Below are 20,467 nucleotides of genomic sequence, written 5' to 3'. Positions count from 1 at the left end.
ACCCTTTGTGTCAACCACTTATTAGTTAGTTATGTGCCTTGGCCTATTTACTTCACCTCTCAGTTTCAGTTACTTAATCTGGAAAATGGGTATAATAATATCAACCTCCTAGAACTACTTGAGGGCTTAAATAAGTCCTCAATAAACTTAATGGCTATTATCACCAGTTTACTGTTTTGGTAAACTTCATAAGTCACTTACTCCGAGTCTCATTTGTATGACAGAACAATAGTAGTTCCACCTCTGAGAGGGCCGAACACACCTAGTTCCTTCCTCCTCCTCTGTCCAGCCTTCTCTTTCCCCATGGCCAACCCCAGGGCTGTCCCATGGCCACCTCCTCATCAACAGTGTGGGCAGAAATATGGGGACTCTAGATCGTGGCTTTACCGTCATGCCCAGGGTGCCCAGGGCCTTCTGCCTCATCGCCATGGCCATGCGCTTCTTCTCTGCCCGGGTCTCCCTGCGGGCTGCGTCAATCTTCTTGTTTACATCAGGGTGTTCCCGCAGGGCTTCCAGCAGGTTCTCTGCCAGGGTCCCAATGCCCTCATCACTGGACACCTGCTCCAGCTTATGCAGGTTCGGGATGGAATCAGTTCCAATCAGAACCTGCCAATAAGAGACCAAAGAGACACATGCCTCCAGTTATGTAGACAAACCTTCTTCCCGGGAGCTTAAAGGTTTAGAAACTCTGCCAGCATGCACCATCTCATGTCACCTGCTCAGCTGTAATCAGGTCCTTTGATTCCACACTTTGACAGACACAGACAAATGGAAGAGGGTTTGGCTCTGCCACTGCCTCTGACCAGTTCCTATGCTCTAAGCTCAGTATTTCCATCTATAAAATGGGGATAGTGCAAGGGTTGCTGTGATGACTAAAAACTAGATAACATATGCAAAGCATCCATCACAGAGGATGTGGAAAGGGGCCAGAAGAACATCCCCTTATTCTAGCAAGACAAGCAGCAACACCTGATGAGTACTGAGTGGTGAACTCAGCAGCCAGAGCAGGTGCTGGACGTTCTCATAAGGACCTGCCCTAAGTTCTCCACGGGAGCCCCTGGGTCCACCAAACCTAGGAGCACAGTTTTCTCAGGCTAGGGATACTAGAGGTGCAATGACTACAAGCAGGTATGGACATTAAAAACTTAAACAACAAAAAAGGTATTAACAAGAAACCTCTGTGCCTGAAAAAGCTGAAGTCACTATGTATAGCGCCATGTGATAAACAGGGGTGGAGAACAACAGAAGGCTAAAGACAGGTGTAGTTGGAAAAAGCACTCCAGGTGAGCTCACTGAGAAATATTACCACATCCCTGAAATCCTCACCAACCTGTCACAAGTGACTTGGCAGCAATTATTACATATGAGACAACAGGCTGAAAACAACACAGCCAGCAGATCACTCAGTAGCTCATAAATTTGTTCTCACAGCAAGTCCGCTTCCAATCTGTGTCTCAGCGAAATTACCTATTCCCTCATGTCTCATGCTCCTAAATGCTGAGCCCATATTTAAGCTCCTACTGAGTTTTTCCACAGGTACCCCAAACTCAACATTCTGGCTGTTTACTGTGTGTGCATGCTTGCACATGTGTGTTTTCGGTGCTGGGAAAACAAAGACCTTGCTCTCATTTAACTTACATTCTAGTTATCAATAGGACAGACCATACATTCATAGCATAGTCTAATGAACTCTCCTCCACCTTACTCACAAACTTCTGATCTTCTCCATCTCAGTGGCACCACCATTCACCTCATCACTCAGTCCAGAAACTGAGCAGGGTTCTTGATTCATTCAGCTTCTTCGCTTCTCACGTTCAGTCACTCTCCAAATCCCATTTATTCTTCCTCCCAGCTCAATCTCTGTTGAATCTATCCATGAACTAGTTTAAGCCGCCATTTCTCATTTCAATTACGATAAAAGCCTGTCAACTGTTCTTCCTACCTCCAATCTCACCTCCCTTCAATTCACTCTCTATAATACAGCCAGGGCACTGCCCTCAGGAGAAAACCCACACTCCTCTTCTGGGAGAAAGAACATGCCTTGCCCCTGCTTGGGTCTCCATCGGCAGCTCTTGTCATGCCTCGCCTCCCACTGCAGCTGCTTTCAATTCTTGGAAGGCTTTAAGCTCTCTTTGGCCTCTGAGCCTTTGCAGGTGCCATGCCCTCTACTTAACAATCCTCTTTCCTGAGGCCCCTTCCACACTGCATCTATCTCGCTGTTTAGTTATTACTCTGTATTTGGCTCTATCTTTCACCAGACAGTAAGCTCCCAACAGGCACAGGCAACAGCTGTCTCCTCAGTCTAACACAGGACCAGCTACACAACAATATGTGTTGAAAGAAAAATGAATGGCCATAGCATAAATGCCAAGTATCTAACTAGATAAAGCCTTATTCTAAAGAAAGTAATTCAATTTGGTAACTAAGAATAAGCCTGGATGGCCAGGCACAGTGGCTCACACCTGTAATCCCAGCACTTTGGGAGGCTGAGGGGAGCGGATCACCTGAGGTCAGGAGTTGGAGACCAGCATGGCCAACACGGTGAAACCCTGTGTCTACTAAAAATACAAAAAATTGGCCAGGTGTGGTGGCAGGTGCCTTTAGTCCCAGCTACTTGGGAGGCTGAGACAGGAGAATCGCTTGAATCCGGGAGGCAGAGGTTGCAGTGAGCCGAGACCATGCCACTGCACTCCAGCCTGGGTGACAAGAGCAAAACTCCATCTCAAAAAAAAAAAAAAAAAAAAAGAATAAGCCTGGAAATCAGCTGACTTTGAGTTCCAAACTCATTGTGTTGCCTTTGGCCAAATCACAACTGTGTTCCTTGATTTATCTATATACAAAATAGAGATGTTACAAGGATATGGAAAACAATACATGTGAAATTCCTATGCAGGAAAAAGTATCTCCATAAATATATACAATTATGACTCCACTGAGTTGAACAAAAGTTTAGAAAAGGGATTTCAGTGAGACACAGCGAAGAATCTTTACTGTACTCAAGTTACCATGTTTTTGGAATGAGTTACCAGAACAGATTACCAAATGAGACAGTGGAACTCTTTTCAATGCAGAACACTACAAACAGAAAAAACGCAATGCTGAGGACTCTCAAAACTCAACATTAAAAAACAAACAATCCAGTTAGAAATTGGGCAAAAGACATGAACAGACATTTCACTGAAGATACACAGGGCACATGAAAAGACATTCAACATCATGAACCACTAGGAAAACACAGAACCACACGGAATCACTGCACATCTTCCAAACAGTTCAAACTAAAAATAGTCACCAAATACTGGCTAAGATGCAGAGAAACTGGAGCAGCCATACATTTCCGGTGAAATGTAAAATGCTGTAGCCACTCTAGAGAACAGTTTGGCAGCTTCTTATAAACAAAATACGCAACTACTATACAACCCAGCAACTGCACTCTTGGGCATTTATCCCAGAAAAATGAAAACTTATATTCACACAAAAACCTGCACACAAGTGTTCATGGCAGCTTTATAAATAACAGCCAAAAACTGGCAACAATCCAGGTGTCCTTTAATGGGTAAACAGTTAAACAAACCTGGATGAAACTCCAAAAAATCATGCTGAGAAAAAAAAAAAAAAAGACAATCCCAAAAGGTTACATACTGTACAACTGCATTTATACAACATTCTTGAAATGCCAAAGTTACAGAAATGGAGAACAGATCGGTGGGTGCCAGGGGCTTGTGGCAGGGGAGCAGGGGAAGATGGATGTGGCTACGAAAGGCCAACAAGAGGGACCCTTGTGCTGATGAACCTGCCTGCGTCCTGACGGCACTGATGTCTATATTCTGGTTGTGGTGTGTGCTCGGGTTCCACATGATATTACCATTGGGGGAGAGTGGGAAAAGGACCCATACAATTTATCTGTATTGTTTCTTAACAACTGCATGTGAATTTATAATAATCTCCAAATTAAACCTTCGATTAAAAAAAAAAACCCAGCCCTGGCCATCTATCCAGGGCCAGTTAGGATCGGATTTGTGAGGGGTTAATGCTCAGCCCCGTGGGGAGAAATCAGGAATGAGCTGCGGAGTGGAATGGGTAGGGCTCCCTAAGAACAAAGTGTTCAGCTGCTTGAGGCAGAGAAGATAGAGGTGATGGTAATATAAGTGTCCTGTGGCCAGGACTGTGGCCAGACACCCAAGTGTTTTACTCTCTGGTCAGCCAATCCCTTATGGTTCAACAGCTGCACAGCTGACCCATTAGACAATGAAGCCCCACTTAAGAATGAGTTGAATGAGGAAATCACAAATACAACTTACTTCTCTTAGCACACAGAGATGAAGCAGATGACTTCTGAGGCTCACTTCTACTCTAGGAGTCTCATATATTAGGGTAAGTCGTGTCTCAAGGTGAACTAGGGTGGTTATACTTGTACCCCTGTACCCTCACACTACCTGTCCTGGCTACCCACCTGGGTGCCAGGGTGCTGGATGGCCAGGCCCCGAAGCAGCCTTAAGATAAACGGCAAGGCTGGGCGAGACAAAAACTTTTTCCAGATGTCGGCATCCAAACTGCAAAGCAAAGGAAAGCTTATTAGCAGGCCAGGGAAGCAAAGGTTACCTAGAAACCAGTTGTTGACTCTGGCTTGTTTAAACCCCCAGTGCGTGTTTAACCATGACCCTCTCCGAGTGTCATAAGAATCACATAGAACCACCCAGCTCAGCTGAAAAGCCAGAAAGAAGTGAGTACTCTAAGTAGAAACCAAAAAGTTGCCATCCTCTTCCCACAAGCCCCAAGGACTCTGCAGTGGCTGAATGGTCACCCACATAGTTTCCAGAAGCGGTTGGGAGGCCCCAAGGAGGGCAAGGGGCACACGTGAAGCTTTACGCCAAGATGCTGATGGAGAAGGAAAAGGAAAGGGCAAAGGGGAGGCAAAGCAGCCCTGCTGCAGGAGGGCTTCATACTTCTTAGCGCTAGGGATGTGCTTTTTCATGTAGTCAAGTGCATTCTGGGTGATCCCCTTCTGGAGAATCAGATCCTTCAGCTGGTGCCCATTGCTGTTGTTCTTGATGCCTGCAGCTATTTTACAGAAGCAGTCCAGGAAGACTTTATCATCACCACTGTGATCTTCATCATATCTAGGAGGAAGGAGCAGAGTTTGAGGGTGTGAAAGGCAGGACAAAACCCAGTCATGTCACCCTCTTGGTTAACAACTGTCAACAGCCTATAAAAGATCAAGGCTAAATTCCCTAACGTGACACAAAGACCTATCTGCCCCGGCTCCTGCCACTCTCCCTGTTACCTGCTATGTCTCCCACACTCACAGCCTTCTCTTGCACTCACATTTGTGCACACGTGGCTCCATCTCGTCATATTCCTCCCATCTTGCCAACCACTTTGCCTTCCCTGCCTAGCCAATTGCTACTCTAATACAGTATATTTTAACTATTCACTTCCCAACTAGACTGAGCTCCTTAAAAGCCAGAACGAGGACACAAAAATCTAATAGGAATTCAGAGGATTCTTCCTCATCTCACAGACCTAGTTCAGGGTTTTAGTGGAGACTCTCACTTCACTATATGAAATCCAAGTAACATACTTATCAAAGTTGCAGTATGGTTTGAATCGCTCCACCAAGATCTGCATTTTCTCCACCTCTCCAAAGGAAAGGTATGGGATGATGCGAAGCAGGCCCTGGAGCACACTGGGGTTGGAGCGAACAAAGGTGCTGTTGATCTGGTCCAAGAGCATCACCAGTTGATCCTTGTCACCTGTCAGGAGGAGGTTGCCCTACAACAGAAAAGAGGGTGAACATGCCATTAATGCAGTCAGGACTGTGGCTGCAGCCAATATCTGAGCCCCAAAAGTCACCACTTCCATCAGAGTCATTAGGAATACCCCTAGAAGAACTACGTCTCGGCACTTCTTGGGGAATAACAAACAGTATGAGTTTCACTTGAGAAATTCGTTTCTAAATTTCTGTGACAGTTCTGTTAATAGTCTCAGGTGGTCAAAATATACCAATACACTCTTCCCTTCCTGTAAGAGAATGCAGGCTGCTGGACATTCACCTGGTCATAGCTCTAGCCAAATCATTAGCACCAATAAGAATGGAGGAAATTACAGGTAGAGCAGGTGGAGAGAAATTCTGGGAGTTGGAGACCTGGGTTCTAGGCCTGATTCCACCAGTAACCAACTATGTACCACAGTTGAGGAAATGCCAAGCCCAGGGAAGTGAGGTGGGCTGTTCAGTTCCTCAACTATGAAATGAAAGGTTGGACTAAAGCCTCTGTCTATCAACTGAGACATGCCAGGATTCCATTAATGAGCAGCTTTTGAGTGAAAGACTATCCTTAGCAATTGTGCTTGCTCTGAATCCAAAGATTTCAGATTGCGATACAATTATGTCATCATTAGTTGAGTCCTGACATTCCAATGCTTAAGCAGGCTCCACCATTCTCAGATGGGCTAAGCCAGACACAAACAGGCCTATTGTGGGCAATGAGACAGTGCAGGCTCTCAGTGCCTGCGGATGGAGGGGCTGGGCCCCACTCACCTTGTCCTCACTCAGGGGCTCAGCATTGGACTCATCTAGAATGATCTCCATGATGCTAAGCACCTGCTCAGCCACAGCTGCACCCCCACTGTCCTTGCTTTCTTGTTCAGCTACAAGGGCCTGTAGGAGAAGGAGACCCAGTCACTCTCAGAATAAGACCACAGCCACTCACTGCTGATGACAATTGCTCTCAAGGATGCCCTCATGGCCTTACTCCCCAGAGATCATGTGTGTATGACCGTGTGTATGTATGTGCGTGTATATGCATGTTCTGAGAGGGAGACAAGCGTGTGAGCTTTTGGTGACAGGGAAAACATGAAGTTCCAGATCTCTTTCTTTGCTGCCCCAAAGAGAGGGGCACTTCTTTCCCACTGGTGTGTAGTCTAGACTGCTTAAGAGATTGCCTTTCTCTTATCTCTGATCTGAACTCAGGAAAGGAGCAAGGAAGCTCTTGGGTGCCATGGCAGCAGCATGGGGGCGGGGGGTGAGCCAGCCAGAGGAGAAGGGCAGCTGAATGACCCAAGCCTCTGCACTAGTCAGCCAGAGAGATGAAGGATTTGAAGAGGCCGTGAGTCCATTTCATCTGAGCCCAGAACTGAGAGTTCTTTCACACCCAGACTTCCAAGGCCCACTTTTCTTCACCTGCAGCCCATGCTCCTTACCAAGTTTAGGGTCCCCAGCATGACGTTCAAGGTGTTCATTTCCAGTTTGACCAGTTGCTGCCGGTTGACTTTCACCTTCACACAGTAACTAAACAATTTCAGTAGCACCTGACAAGAAAAGCCAGTCAAAACCCATGAGGCCACATGAGAGTGTAGGACGTGGGGGCCAGTAGGAAAGGGATGTCTAAGCAGGGTCTACACCATCAGCAGGGGCTCCTCCTGAAATGAAGAGGACAGGAGGGAGAAGTGGCTCTTCAGGGGACACGGTGAGATGGCTGGGCTCTCACATTAGGCTGGTAGCTCCATTGGCTGGATATATCTCTACCATCTCTAATACAACGGCAGTGACACCAGTTCCTAATGGAAGAGGTGATGCTCTGTTTGTTGTCTTGGGGGAAATCCCAGCATCAACTCAGACCCTAAACTAATAGTAAAGAAAATTATCCCAAAGCTCGTGGCCTGTGAGAGCTCAGAAGCACACAGGTCATTTAAAACAAAGGCACAATAATAATAATACATATTCTCGTAAACCCTGGGGGAGTGGGGGGTGGGGGGTAGTGAAAATAACAGTATAATATTTGTGGTGCCTCTCTGGAGTGCTCTAATCCTTACTAAGGAGATTAGTTGGATGAATACCCAAACAAAACCCTACAATGCAAGAAATGAGTTACATTACAAAATCCATTTTAAAAACAACAATGATAATGGTTAACACAAGTGCAGCTATATGGGGAAAGACGGTCAGATGCTGGTTCTATAAAAAGGTATCAGAGAAGGGAAGTGGGCCAGCAGGACGGGAAAAGGTGTGCCTAAGAATGTAGTCCTAACTGCCAGGTCCTTCACTGGCTCGCACTGCTCCATGGCACCATGCTGCCCTCTAGGGTAAAATGACACAGTGCTTCTTTCCACAGGGGCCTCTCCCAAAGCAGAAAGGCTGGACCCCACACCTTGCTGCCCCCAACTCACTGTTAGAAGGTGGCGTCCTTGCTTGAAATCTCTGATCCCTGCGAGTCTGTTGAGCATGCATTCCAGGCCCCCACACTGGGCCATCACACCAGCCATTTTATACACTTCTTCTTCATCTTCTTCTTCATCTAGGGGAGAAGGGAAGCCAAGCAGAAATGGAGGGTAAGGTGAAGATGGGAATAAAATAGGCCAGGATAAGACAGCCCTCTTCCTGGCTGATGGCTGACAGCCCTTTTCCATATCTCCAATAAAGACACGGCCAATAAAAGGGGTCAATGATGGATGATATTAAACTATCCCACTCTCAGTAGGAGCTTTTTTAAAGTTTCAAGTCAATTAAAATTACTTACTCAAATGTCGAAGTATGAACACCAATACCATCAATGGAGTTGGGGGTAAGAGGGAGTTAAAAATCAATCTGAACTCCAGTTTACTGTTAATTGCATTTTCCTCTAAAAGTTTGCTGGTTTTTTTTTTTTTGAACCCTCAGTGGTATCTGCATCATGCCACAGACACCTCTATTTTTCCTCAATTGAAGAAACACTCTCCCCACAATTCTGATGCAGAGGTCTAAGAGAGAAGCTCCTGAGAATGCCCCTAAGTCCTGGGGCTTGAGCCGCTCATGAGTCCCGAGCCTCAGATCCAGTGTGCAGTGCCATGATCTACCTGTAGTAGAGTCCAGGGACTCAATGAACTCCTCCGTGGCATCGCCCAGCAGCCCCCGCATACGATAAACAATCCTCATGGGCTCTCCCTGAGCAGAGAAAATTGGAGAAAGGTACTTAAAAACAGGCCCAGACAAATGCAAAGGACTCCATACTTGGTCTTGCTTAAAGCCCCAGCAATGTGGAGAGCCTCTATTTTTCTACAAGGTCTCAACGACAACATCTAGAATCAAAATGCACAGCAATTCACTTAGGGGAAAGAATGCTAATTTTATTTTGTGTCCACTAGAAGCTAGACATTTTATGAAACATTTTAAAGACACTCTCTCCTTCAATTTCATTAGAACACTATGTAATAATCTAACAAATATTTATTGAATGTTTTACTCTGTGCCAGGTCCTATGCTAATTAAGTACTTTATATGATCCTTTTACATAAGGTTACACAGCTTGTTCAAGGTTACCAAGCTATAAGCAGAGGTCTAATTCCAAGCCTGGACCGTCCTCAGGAGTAGAAACTGTCTCCAATCAATAGGGACTACTACCCAGGACAAGCAAGGCCATTTAAATCAAAGAGCTTTGACTCAAGCCTCGGGAATCAAAACAGGAAAAGAGAGTACATCAATCTTTACCTATAGAGATTCGGACGTCTTTATATAGCCATACAAGGAGGGGGTTCATCCACAATTCTTTAAGCTAAACCCACAATCTGACTAGAATGATAAGAATTAAGTCTTTTATAAATGACAAAATTACAGCAACTTCACTAAATTGGAGGATCAGGAAAGTTCACTATATGTCTGGCACTGAGCACAAATATTAATATCATTCTCATTTTGCAGACTAGAAATTGGAGCTCAAAGTGACCACTGATGAAATCCAGTGGGGGATTTGGTAGCACACTAATTCAAGCAGCCTGCCTCCAAGTCTATGCTTAGCTTCAGGACAGGAGGCCCTGGAGGAAGACAACCTGCCAGAAAGGCCAGTTGCAGAAGTGTTTCCGGCTACAGAAGCCCAGTGAGAATTCCTGAGAGAGAGAACCACCACAGACACTGAACACACAGCAGGTTCTAGTTCTAGTCAGTAGCTACAGGGGTAGGCTGCTTATCAGGGAAATGGAGGGCAAGGTAGAGAAGGGAAGCTAAAGTCCCAGAACAAAGGCTATCACAAACTCAGGACTTTGCCAGAAAACCTTCTAACTAGATTAAGCACATCAATGTGAGGGGCAAATGATTCTCAACTTATATCTTGCTTCACCATTCAAGGGAGATACCCTTGTGTATTCTGTGGGTTCACTACCACCATTTATAAGAGTGCCCACAGAAGCTTGGTCTTAATTTTTTATATGCATCAGGGATTAAATCTGTATCATTCTGTTTTGATGCTACAATGTCTGTAACAAGAGGTATTGGCTGGGACAGTTCTCTGCCTGTCCCTCAGCCAACAGTGCAACAACGACCCCACTGGCAGCAGACCAACGGTCAATAGTGAGCAGGATTCCCAGCCCAGTGGGAGAAAAGAAAGGAGAGAGGCAGAACTATGTAACAAATTGAAGGTCAAAATGTACAAATAGTATACTGCCAATTTAGTTTCTCAAACTCTACAGAAGTATTTGGGACCAAGTCTAGAAAAGTTTGCTGTGCCTCCCTGCTACACTAGTTTGCTGTAATTAAGTTACTTATCTGATTCATGTGCTAAAGACCTCTCCTCCCAATAGAAACAAGAGAAGGGAAGAAATGGCAGGGGGAGAGAGAAATGGAGGGGAAGAAAAAGAAACAGGAAGAGAGGAAAGGAAGGAACAGAGAGTAAGAAAGGAGGGAAAGGTGAAGGGGACCATCTAATACTTCCATAAGTGGACAAATAGTATCACTCGTGATGGCCAAAAGGCCCAGAGCACTGGACTTCCTTCATTTCCCTTTTCCCCTCCTCAAGAACAACTGCCTGTTTGAGCCTCCATTCCCCAACTAGTAAAACAGAAATGATGCTCCTTGAGACAGCTACTGGAAAAACGTTCTACTAAGCGAGCAGGCCCATAAAAGCTGAGAACTAATCTCAGTTGAGAGGTGTCCATATTGAAGGGAACAAGACAGCACGCATTCCCAGCACAGAGCCTCCTTCGACAGCCCCTGGCTTTCAGTCCTTGGGGTTTGACAACTTGCACAGCCCAGGAAAATGCTTTTGCTTTCCTGAAGCTTCATGAAGGTCATTAAATGTCCCTCCATTAGTCAGGTGCCTCCAAAGGAAAACAAGATTGGTTTTCTCCACACAACCCCAGACAGGGACAGTAAAGCCTTAGAGAGCTGCTACAAGCCAGGTAAGTGGTGATGAACAATGGCTCCTGCTGGTATAAGTCTGCATAAGTCAGAAAAGTAAAACCACACCTCCAAACAAGAAAGCAGGCACATACCTCATTCGTGGTACACCAGACTTTCTTGTAAACTTCAGCCACAGGAAGGTCCAAACTAATGATTTTATTGTTCACTAGAAGCTGAACAGAAAAGCAGGTGAAGCTGTTATTCCAAATAATTGTAAGACAAGTAAAATCCAAGAGCAAAGGGCACCTTACGGCAATGGTTCATAATTCGTAATTTTTATATGTCATGGACCTATCAACTCTCCCACTCTTAAAAAATCCACATGTATGCAAAACACACAGAATTTTGTGCACAATTTCAGGGGCTGCAAACATCCCTAACCCACACATGGGGTCCAGCTTACACACACCCATTGGGGACCTTCTCCTGTAGGCTCAGCACCAGAAAAGGCTTTTCACTATGTAAAAATGTCAGACCCTCAAGGGTCTGCCAGAAAGTCACTGACACAGGGACATAAACCTGCACAGGGGGTAAAACGCCAATATTTAGGGGGCTCAGGTAACTCAGACTCACCGAGAAGTCTCTGCCAGAGGCAGTAACAATAATAAATACCCACCACCACTACAACCACTAACAATATGCTTACTTCCTGCCAGGCACTGGGCAGAGCCCTTTACAGGTTATTAACCTTAGCACTAGGTGAGGTAGAAAGGTGGGAATCATTAATCCCAACTTACAGAGCAGAGCAACTGAAGGCCATCTGCCCCAAGTTAATCAGCTACTAGGAAGAAGCACCTGGATTTGGTTAGCCTAGGAGGAAGCCCCTAATTGTAAACGTGGGCAGCACTGTCCTATGGTCATTACCTCCATGCCACTGTCATCTTCCAGGAGGGCCACTAAGTCACAGTCCTGGCAAATCTTGTTCTTTATATCCCTCATCAGCGGCCCAATGCCTGGCTCATTGCTGCTATATGGGTTCCCAGGCATCCTGCCCTGTAAGAAGTCTTCTTGTTGGGGATCCTTCTCCAGGGTCACAAAGAACTCAGTGACTTCATTCTCCTCCTGGAGGACAGACAGAAGGGTGCCTCAGAAGGGATGGCAGAGGTGGAGATTTATACCATACTACCTTGTTCTATGGACACTCGAGGAAAACACACCAAACTCAGCAAGCCCCCCAAACATTTAAAGATATAAAGGACAGGAAACTCAGAGGTACTTCCAAAAATCTAAACAAACTTAAGCAGACTAAAATATCAAGCATCTCCTCTGAAACCCCAGGGTGGATTAGGAGATAAAGCCTAACAAAACAAGCAGACAAGGAGTGACATATGAGAGATGTATTAATGAAATGGGGGAAGGGGTGCGAGGAGGGACTTTCCTTTCTCCTCCTGCTGGTCTCATGTGATGCTAACCAATTTGGGGCCAGAGGACTTTGCCACTGATGACCCTGAAGTCAGGAAAAGGGCTTCTCTATGGGACATGACACTCAGGTACACACCCCCAATGAGCTCTCATTGCTAGCTCATGATACTAGTGTTCATCTTTCCTCAATAGCAGGAAGGGTTCTCTGGATGATACTGTGCTTCTACACAGTTCAGGCTAGGGAAAAAAACACACACTGCATGTGTGCACAAAATACAGGGCAGCTAAAGAAGGAAGAGAGTAAAAATATCTTTATATTCTAGCTCGATACTGCTTCTTCCACAGCATGTTGGATTGATATGCAATGGGATTTTGGTAATGGAGGTTAGACCTAGTTTTTAAAAAAACATGATTCTTTACTTGAATCTAGGAAATAAGACCAAGGAAGGTCATTAAATGTCCCATCGTTAGCAAGAGGAAAATTATGAGGTTGCTTCTCTTTTATGGCAGTGGATCTTCTTTCACTAATGACTAAGTGGCCCGCAGCTGGTACAATTCCCCATAACTTTAATGAATCACCAAGAGGCTTCATGGCAAAGTGGGCCGTGCTGACACTCGAGAGCCATGGGAAGCACCGCACTGCTTACAGGATAAATGATGCTGCAGAGCCTCTCGAAGATGAACACTGGGGTCCGGTAGTCATCCAGATTGTAGCGCTTGGCCGTCTCAATGCACACAGCCATGAAGGCCTTGGTTTCTGATTCTGTACCTGCCAGAAATCAAAGCGGCCAAGTTAGGAAAGAGCCTCTCCCATGGAAGGTGAAACGAGAATTCTAATTGAAGTAGCATCACTGACAAATTATTTCTGCCTGGTAAGTCTTTAAATGCCCTACATGGCAATATCAATAGTTCAAATTGGAAATTTGATGCTGATTGATTTTATCCTCAGACCACATTCAGTTTGAAACCCGCAACACCCAAGTCCACACACTTCATCATGGTTGGCAGTGTACATGTCTTGCTCTCTCTCAGGATATAACCTCCTCAAGGAGAGGGACTGTGCCTTATTTGACTAGCATCTCCTTACCCAAAACAGGCACTCAGAAAATGTCAAATAATCCTGTGTTCCAGTCAAATCAAAAGGAAGTTATAGTTAGTTTTTAGCTTCATTCTAAAAGATTAGGTAGAATGTCCTCTATAAGCGAAAAAACACAACTTAAAGTAACATGAAGGTGAGAAAATATGGTCTTTAAAAAATAAGGTCTTGTGAGCACTTTGAGCTCAAAAGTTGGAGACCAGCCTAGGCAATGTGGTGAAACGCCACCTCTACAAAAAATACAAAAATTAGCTGGGCATGGTGGCACACACCTATAGTCCCAGCTACTCAGGAGGCTGAGGTGGAAGGATGGTTTCAGCCCAGAAGATGGAGGTTACAGTGAGCCTCGATCACACCACTGTACCCCCAGCCTAGGTGACAGAGTGAAACTTTGGGGAAAAAAAAAAAAAAAAAAAAGTCCCACTGTTGCATTCCTGGGTGGGTCTGAATTTAAAAAAAAAAAAAAGGTAAAGGTCCCTGACAAAGTCACAAACCAGCTCAGTATGGCACGATGAAAATGGCATCAGAAGGAGTTCCATTTCGGGCAATAAGGCAAACGAGGTTGCCTGAGCTACTCCTCACTCTCCACCACTCAAAAACAATTTAAACTGTTGAATAAAAATGTATCAGTGAACTGCCACACTAACACAGAACAGCCAAAAGCCATAAACTAAGAGAAATTGGGAAGCCAGGGAGATAAGCAAAACACGAGTCAGTTTTTGCGTTGAGCTTTGGTTTCCATGCCCTGCCCAGATTTGAGAGGTGGATAAAGCCCCGAATCCACTGAGGCAAAGAATCTAGCAGGAACCCCCAACCCCATGCCCCACAAATACAAATCTAGTACCCCAAAGAGCTACACCCTTGGTGCAGAGATCAGCTATCCCTTTCCCCCAACCAAATAACTGAGGAAATTGACTTTCCTTAAACTTTACCATCAAGTGGCAGGGAAAAATCTCTGAAAACTTGTAATGAGCTGTCCCGTTATAGGGGTTTGCGGCTCAAACCTCTCACTACCTAGGAGGTCTGAAGGTCTTGAGGCTCAGAACTGGGACAGCAGTACCCTGCACTGCCTCACAGAAGCAGTTCTTTACCTCCTCTGGAGAAACCCATCTTTGGCCCAGTCCTAAAGAATTTCCACAGATAAAGCTAAAAAATATGAGGTCGCAGTCAAAACTCATAAAACACAACAAGACTTTAAGGTATCATGAGCAAGAGCCAAAATAAAAAACTACAGAATCAGGCCTGTAAATATCTCAAATTTTAGAATTTTCAGACACAAATGTTTAATATGCTTACAGATCATACAAAGGAGGGAAATGTGAATTTTTAAAAAGAGACCTCACACCTGTAATCCCAGCACTTTGGGAGGCCGAGGCAGGCAGATCATCTGGGGTCGGGAGTTTGAGACCAGCCTGACCAACATGGAGAAACCCCATCTCTACTAAAAATACAAAATTAGCTGGGCGTGGTGGTGCATGCCTGTAATCCCAGCTACTCAGGAAGGCTGAGGCAGCAGAATCGCTTGAACCCTGGAGGCAGAGATGGCGGTGAGCTGAGATTGCGTCACTGCACTCCAGCCTGGGCAACAAGAGCGAAACTTTGTCTCAAAAAATAAAAAAGAGACCATAAAATCTAGAATTACAAGAATTCAACAGGTAGATTAAACATTTGCACATAGTGAAGAAAAACTGAATTGAACAAATTGTCAAAAATGCAGCATAAATACACAATGAGATGAACATTATGAGAGATGGAGAGATATGGATGACAGAGTGAAAATGGAGTTTCACAAGGAAAAGAAGGAGAACACAGCAGAGGGGATTAAAGAGGCAATGGCTGAGAATTTTCCAGACTGATAGAAGACACCAGTCAGAGAGCCTTTGACCTTGCACCACTCTATAAGCTCAACGTGAAAAATCCAAAGTGACTGAGCCCAGCTCTGGAACTTAAAATTCCAAGAGCCAACACTTTGTCAAGAAATGGGTCTCTCTTTGAATGCAGAGAAATGTTTGCCACCCCTCCTCTGGCTCTGTGGAACTGGGGGAAATTGGTCGAATGCACCTCGCCAGCCCCAGAAGGGACAGTGCCTTAGGCTCCAGGCCACTGGGAAGTGCTACCTGTGGTCATGTCCTCCAGCATCTCCAGCAGCATGTCCTGTGTCTCATCAATCAGCTTGGTCCTCTGCACCACCAGCTTCCGCAAGCACAGGTATCCATTCAGCACAGTACCCACCAAGCGACTTTTAAAATGTCTTTTGATGGATTCCACCTCAACAAAGGAGGAGAGAAGGCCTGTGGAGACAGGAAAATGTTGCTGTGAGAGCTCTGGATGAAAACATAAGGAAAGTCTGTGTCTCAAAAGATTATGAGCAACTCAAAAAGCAGGGGAAATCTATCTTTGTGCATGGCACAGAGCAGGTGTTCAACAAGCGGAAACAGTCAATAGCAAACAGGGTCTCAAAATCATAAACGTATCAATACAGAAAAAAAATGCAGAGCTTAAATCTGCACTAAGGTCAGTACAAGAGAGAAGAGAGTCAACTGCAGCACCCAAGGAACTAAGGGTTGTCCCTAAACAGACTGATGATGCCCTAAAGGAAGGTCCAGGTGGCTCGCTTTACCTGTGAGACTTTTAAGAGCATAACCCTGCTGCAGATCGGTACTCAGGGTAGCCTCCTCCAGCGCCAGCAGACGAGCTATTTCCTAAACAGGATGACAAGTGCAGTCAGTGTGATAGCACTGCCAAGGATACCAGTTACCTCCACCACTGTCCCAGGAGCTTGCAGCACCAGACACTCAGTAGTTACACCTTCTTAATCGAACCCTTGCAGGACTCCTTTCCAGGAGGCCAACAATAGTCGCAGCACTGGTAAGGGATTGCTTAAAAACTGTAAACAGTCCAAATGCTCCAAAGAGTTTGCTATAGCCATATAATAAATACAATAAAGTCATAAAAATATTTCCAAACACCTTCAACAAATATTTCTTCTCAGCAAAAACAAACAAACAAAACACCATGGTAGAGTTTACATCAAGGTACAATGAAGGGGGAATTAGGGAAGGGGCTCTCTTGGGCAACAGGGTAGGATACCTTGGTGATGAGGTTGCCCACATAGGGTAGGACTCCCCGAGCTGCCAAGTAGACTTTCCAGTGCGCGGAAGTGATGAGCTTCTGGTAGAGAGCCAGGTACTCAGCTGCACACTCCCCAGCTATGCTCAGTTCATCCAGGTAACTGTCACCAAGAGGGACAGGGCACTCTAGTCAAGAACTCTAGCATTTCGAACAGTTCCAAGGCTCCCCTTTCTCCTCCCAATCTTTCATATCTTCTGCTGTCTGTCTCTCCTGCTTCCTAGAGGGTGGAGGAACAGCATCCAAGACAGCTCCAATTCCCACATGGGAATTTCCCACACCTAGGAAGCATTCAGAGCACACCGCAGGGAGTGAATGCCACAGAATCTAAGCATTTATATTTTGGCACTGATTGCTATGAGAGAATTAAATAAGATAATGCATGCCAAGCATTTATGCACTCAATCTCCATCAATATTAGCTGCATAAGATCTCAAATATTAGCTGCTGCTGCTAACACCCTCACTACCACCACCACCACTACTATCACTAAAAGTCAGCTTTTTAACACTTTGTTGTTTCTAGGGTCTTCTACAGGGAATGAGATGTGCCTCTCATTACCCTGATCCATGGATTCCCCTGGGGAAGATGAAAAGGCTCTAGAGGAAGGCTAACCACATTCCCCATCCCACTCCCAAATGGTACCTGGTAAGCAGGTCCAGGACCTGCTGCTTGCGACTGGGAATGGTGGCTAGAGCTTCCACAATGGTACAGGCTGCCTGCCGTGCAGCCTGCGTTGCTGGAGTGAAAAGCACCTGCAGGACAGGGGAGAGAAGGGGCCGTAGGCTCAGAGGATACCCTGCCTCACCAGGCCCCCAGCAGGGCAGTCAACTGCCACCCATCTAGGAGAGGTCTTCTGGGCACCTCTCTGGGAAAATGTTAGAGGTAAAAATCACCAGCTAACATAAGACTCAACTGTTTAGATGGGGAAAGGGGCTCTGAAAGAGCCCTGCTTCTGCCTAGAGACTTCTCCATCAGGAGATGTGAAGAACATACCTACAAAAAGTGAAGCAGGAAAAAGGGATCCTCCTTAGCAAAGATGCTGATCATTCTTTTTTGGGGACACTTGTATGCTGAATACTTTCATTTAATGTAAACCAAGTATTTCTTATTTTATATATCAATGGACAAATGGATTACCTAACATAGAACTACTTTAGCTAGAAAGAGGAGGGAGGGGAAGGACAGCAGAAGATATGAAAAATGGAAGGAGAAAAGGGACTATGGTCAGGGAGGAAAGCAGAAGCACAAGGAGCTTGTTGAGATAAGCAGAGGAAGTTCTGCTTCGGCCAGTCCACCATGCTAGCCCAACAGGTACAACCAAGAACCTGTACTCACTCCCTATTTGAAAGGAAGCAAGAAGAGCAAAGAGAAAGAAGAGATGGCAGCGCGGACACATGGTGAGGGGCAGAAACATATTGCTTAGAGTCTGGGGTCAGGGGCGCAGGGGGTGAAGAGTCCAGAAGTGGCCACTCACTTGTCGCAGCCAGTTGTTATGCCCCAGTTTGAGATCCAAGGGGGAGGTCCTCTTCCCCCGACGACTCAGGAACTGTTTCCACCTCCACACATACTTCTCAGTCAAATAGAGATGGCGGAGCTCTGATTTGCTGGGGGCTTTCCCATTGCCATCTATCCCTGCAAGGCCAAGGTTGCAGGGGTAGGTAAGTCAACGAGAGTGACAGAAGGCAGGGCTGTCAGAGCACAGGCAGGACTTCCCAGCATCTTGAAGAGAAAGACATACCTCTGATAGGAAGACACTTCTTCCAGGCATCATAGGATGCCTTGGGGTCTCTCTTGAGCCACAGTTGAGCCTGGGCATGGATCTCATTGCAGTATGGCTTCACCGTGGTGAGGGCCTCAACGGGGACATCCTGGAGGAGGCAAGTGGAGCAAGGTGAGGGCGTTCAAGGGCACACCTGAGCCATAGTCCCAACAGCATGGCACTGGTGCCCCAGGGGGTGATGTGCAAAGGCAAGAAGATCAGGAGGATCAACATGTGTATCTTTTATGCCCAAATATGTGTTCCTGTTAAACCATTTTGATCCAATTTAGCAGCAGCATCTCCACATTGAGCTTAAGGTCACTGATTTTTATTGTGCAGCAGAAGCTGTGGCTGGCTTCCTACAGACAATCCTATAGTTCCTATCCCACGGCTGATTTGCAGTTTCGTAAACATAAACCTTCCAAGGGTCACAAGCAGCCTCCAGAATGCAAACTGTCACTAACCAGAAGCAGCCTGCAGAGAGAGAGCCACAGACGACACCACAGTCCAGCGCATCTCAAGCTGTTTGGCCTCAGAACCCTGTTACAATCTTCGAAAATTATTAAGGACTCCAGAGAGCTTTGCTTTACATGGTTGTATCTATTGACATTTCTCATGTTAAAGATTAAAACTGGCCGGGCACGGTGACTCACGCCTATAATCCCAGCACTTTGGGAGGCCAAGGCAGACAGATGATGCTTTAGTCCAGGTATTCGAGACCCACCTGGCTAATATGGTGAAACTCCATTTCAATACAAAATACAAAAAAAAATTAGCTGGGCACGGTAGTATATGCCTGTAGTCCCAGCTACTCAGGGGGCTGAGGAAGGAGGATTGCTTGCACCTGGGAGGCAGGGTTTGCAGTGAGCCAAGATCATGCCACTGCACTCCAGCCTGGGTGACAGAGTGGGACCCTGTCTCAAAAAAAAAAAAAAAAAAAATGAAAAACTGAGAAATTCTTAAGATATTTGTCAATTCATTTAAAAAGAAGAGTAAATCTATTATTTGTCAACCTAAATTTTATATTTTCCAAAACAAAAATAACCTACAGAAAGACGTGGCACTGTTTTACATTTTTGACAATTGTTTAATGACTGCTTTATAAGACATCTGGATTCTCATATCTGCTTCTATGGTCAAAGTGTCATGACAGGTTGTTTTGGTTGAAGTATATGAAAAACATTTGGCCTCATACAGATATACAGTTGGAAAAGGAAAGAATATTTTAATACCTTTTTCAACTAGTTGTGGATTTTTTTCGTTGAGACTATACCAAAACTCAACAAATTATAGGGTCTGAAAGATTAGTTGTAGTATGGACTCTGAAATCACATCAATAAACTTTTCATACTTCATTACACTAACCTTCATCTTTTACCTGGCAGGATACTATAACATGCATTGGTCATTTAGAAAACACTGGTTTACACAGTTATGTCAGTTCTTCTTAAAGCTCACTTCATTCATTTTGAGGAAAATATCTGCCAAATACCTAAGCCTGAACAACCACAATTTGCCCATCAGCCATTTTTTTCAAGCACAAGCGGAGATCCATGGAAAGGCAGCTGGGCTGGCTTGCATCTCACACAAGTGCCTTTTCTCAGCACAACTGCTGTACTTGGGGTGCAGCAGAGGCGCTTTCTGTGTACTCATTTTTGTCACACTGAGCATTAAATAGATTAGTACCCAAGAGTGGAGATTTAATAAAATTAATTTGTACTGCTTTATCAAGGATATTCTTGATGAAACTGGGTGGCAGTGAAGAACTGCACGGGGCCACCGCCTTGTCAACCTAAGGCACCGGCCATCTCCCCAGCAGCAAAGGTTTTGTACCGTCAGCACAAACGTCACAAGAATTACAGGGGCAAATAGCGTCTTAGGACAATTATGAAAATAACTTTGTCCTCACAGATCTTTGAAAGTCTTAAGAACACCCCGGAGTCTGTGAGCCAGATTTCAGGAACTGCTACTC

At 45.3% G+C, this 20,467-nt stretch overlaps 1 protein-coding gene across 9 annotated transcripts in view; it reads right to left on the bottom strand.

Annotated features, from left to right (window-relative positions):
* Nucleotides 1-20,467, bottom strand: part of UBR4 (ubiquitin protein ligase E3 component n-recognin 4) — a 146,166-nt gene that overhangs the window by 20,176 nt on the left and 105,523 nt on the right. For all 9 annotated transcript variants that reach the window (XM_032759101.2, XM_032759105.2, XM_032759109.2 and 6 more), the window contains 17 exons: nucleotides 18,475-18,604; nucleotides 18,211-18,368; nucleotides 17,379-17,488; nucleotides 16,695-16,836; nucleotides 16,225-16,306; nucleotides 15,722-15,895; nucleotides 13,156-13,277; nucleotides 12,011-12,208; nucleotides 11,239-11,319; nucleotides 8,833-8,920; nucleotides 8,167-8,294; nucleotides 7,201-7,308; nucleotides 6,539-6,658; nucleotides 5,582-5,772; nucleotides 4,947-5,120; nucleotides 4,454-4,553; nucleotides 388-606 (listed from right to left, as the gene is read on the bottom strand). In XM_032759101.2, coding sequence (XP_032614992.1) covers nucleotides 388-606; nucleotides 4,454-4,553; nucleotides 4,947-5,120; nucleotides 5,582-5,772; nucleotides 6,539-6,658; nucleotides 7,201-7,308; nucleotides 8,167-8,294; nucleotides 8,833-8,920; nucleotides 11,239-11,319; nucleotides 12,011-12,208; nucleotides 13,156-13,277; nucleotides 15,722-15,895; nucleotides 16,225-16,306; nucleotides 16,695-16,836; nucleotides 17,379-17,488; nucleotides 18,211-18,368; nucleotides 18,475-18,604 — 2,325 coding nt within the window. The remainder of the gene's footprint in view (nucleotides 1-387; nucleotides 607-4,453; nucleotides 4,554-4,946; nucleotides 5,121-5,581; nucleotides 5,773-6,538; nucleotides 6,659-7,200; nucleotides 7,309-8,166; nucleotides 8,295-8,832; nucleotides 8,921-11,238; nucleotides 11,320-12,010; nucleotides 12,209-13,155; nucleotides 13,278-15,721; nucleotides 15,896-16,224; nucleotides 16,307-16,694; nucleotides 16,837-17,378; nucleotides 17,489-18,210; nucleotides 18,369-18,474; nucleotides 18,605-20,467) is intronic.

The sequence above is a fragment of the Hylobates moloch genome, unplaced genomic scaffold (genome assembly GCF_009828535.3).
Source record: "Hylobates moloch isolate HMO894 unplaced genomic scaffold, HMol_V3 SCAFFOLD_9, whole genome shotgun sequence".
Taxonomy (NCBI): Eukaryota; Metazoa; Chordata; class Mammalia; order Primates; family Hylobatidae; genus Hylobates; species Hylobates moloch.
This window is presented reverse-complemented; position numbering and strand designations above follow the sequence as displayed.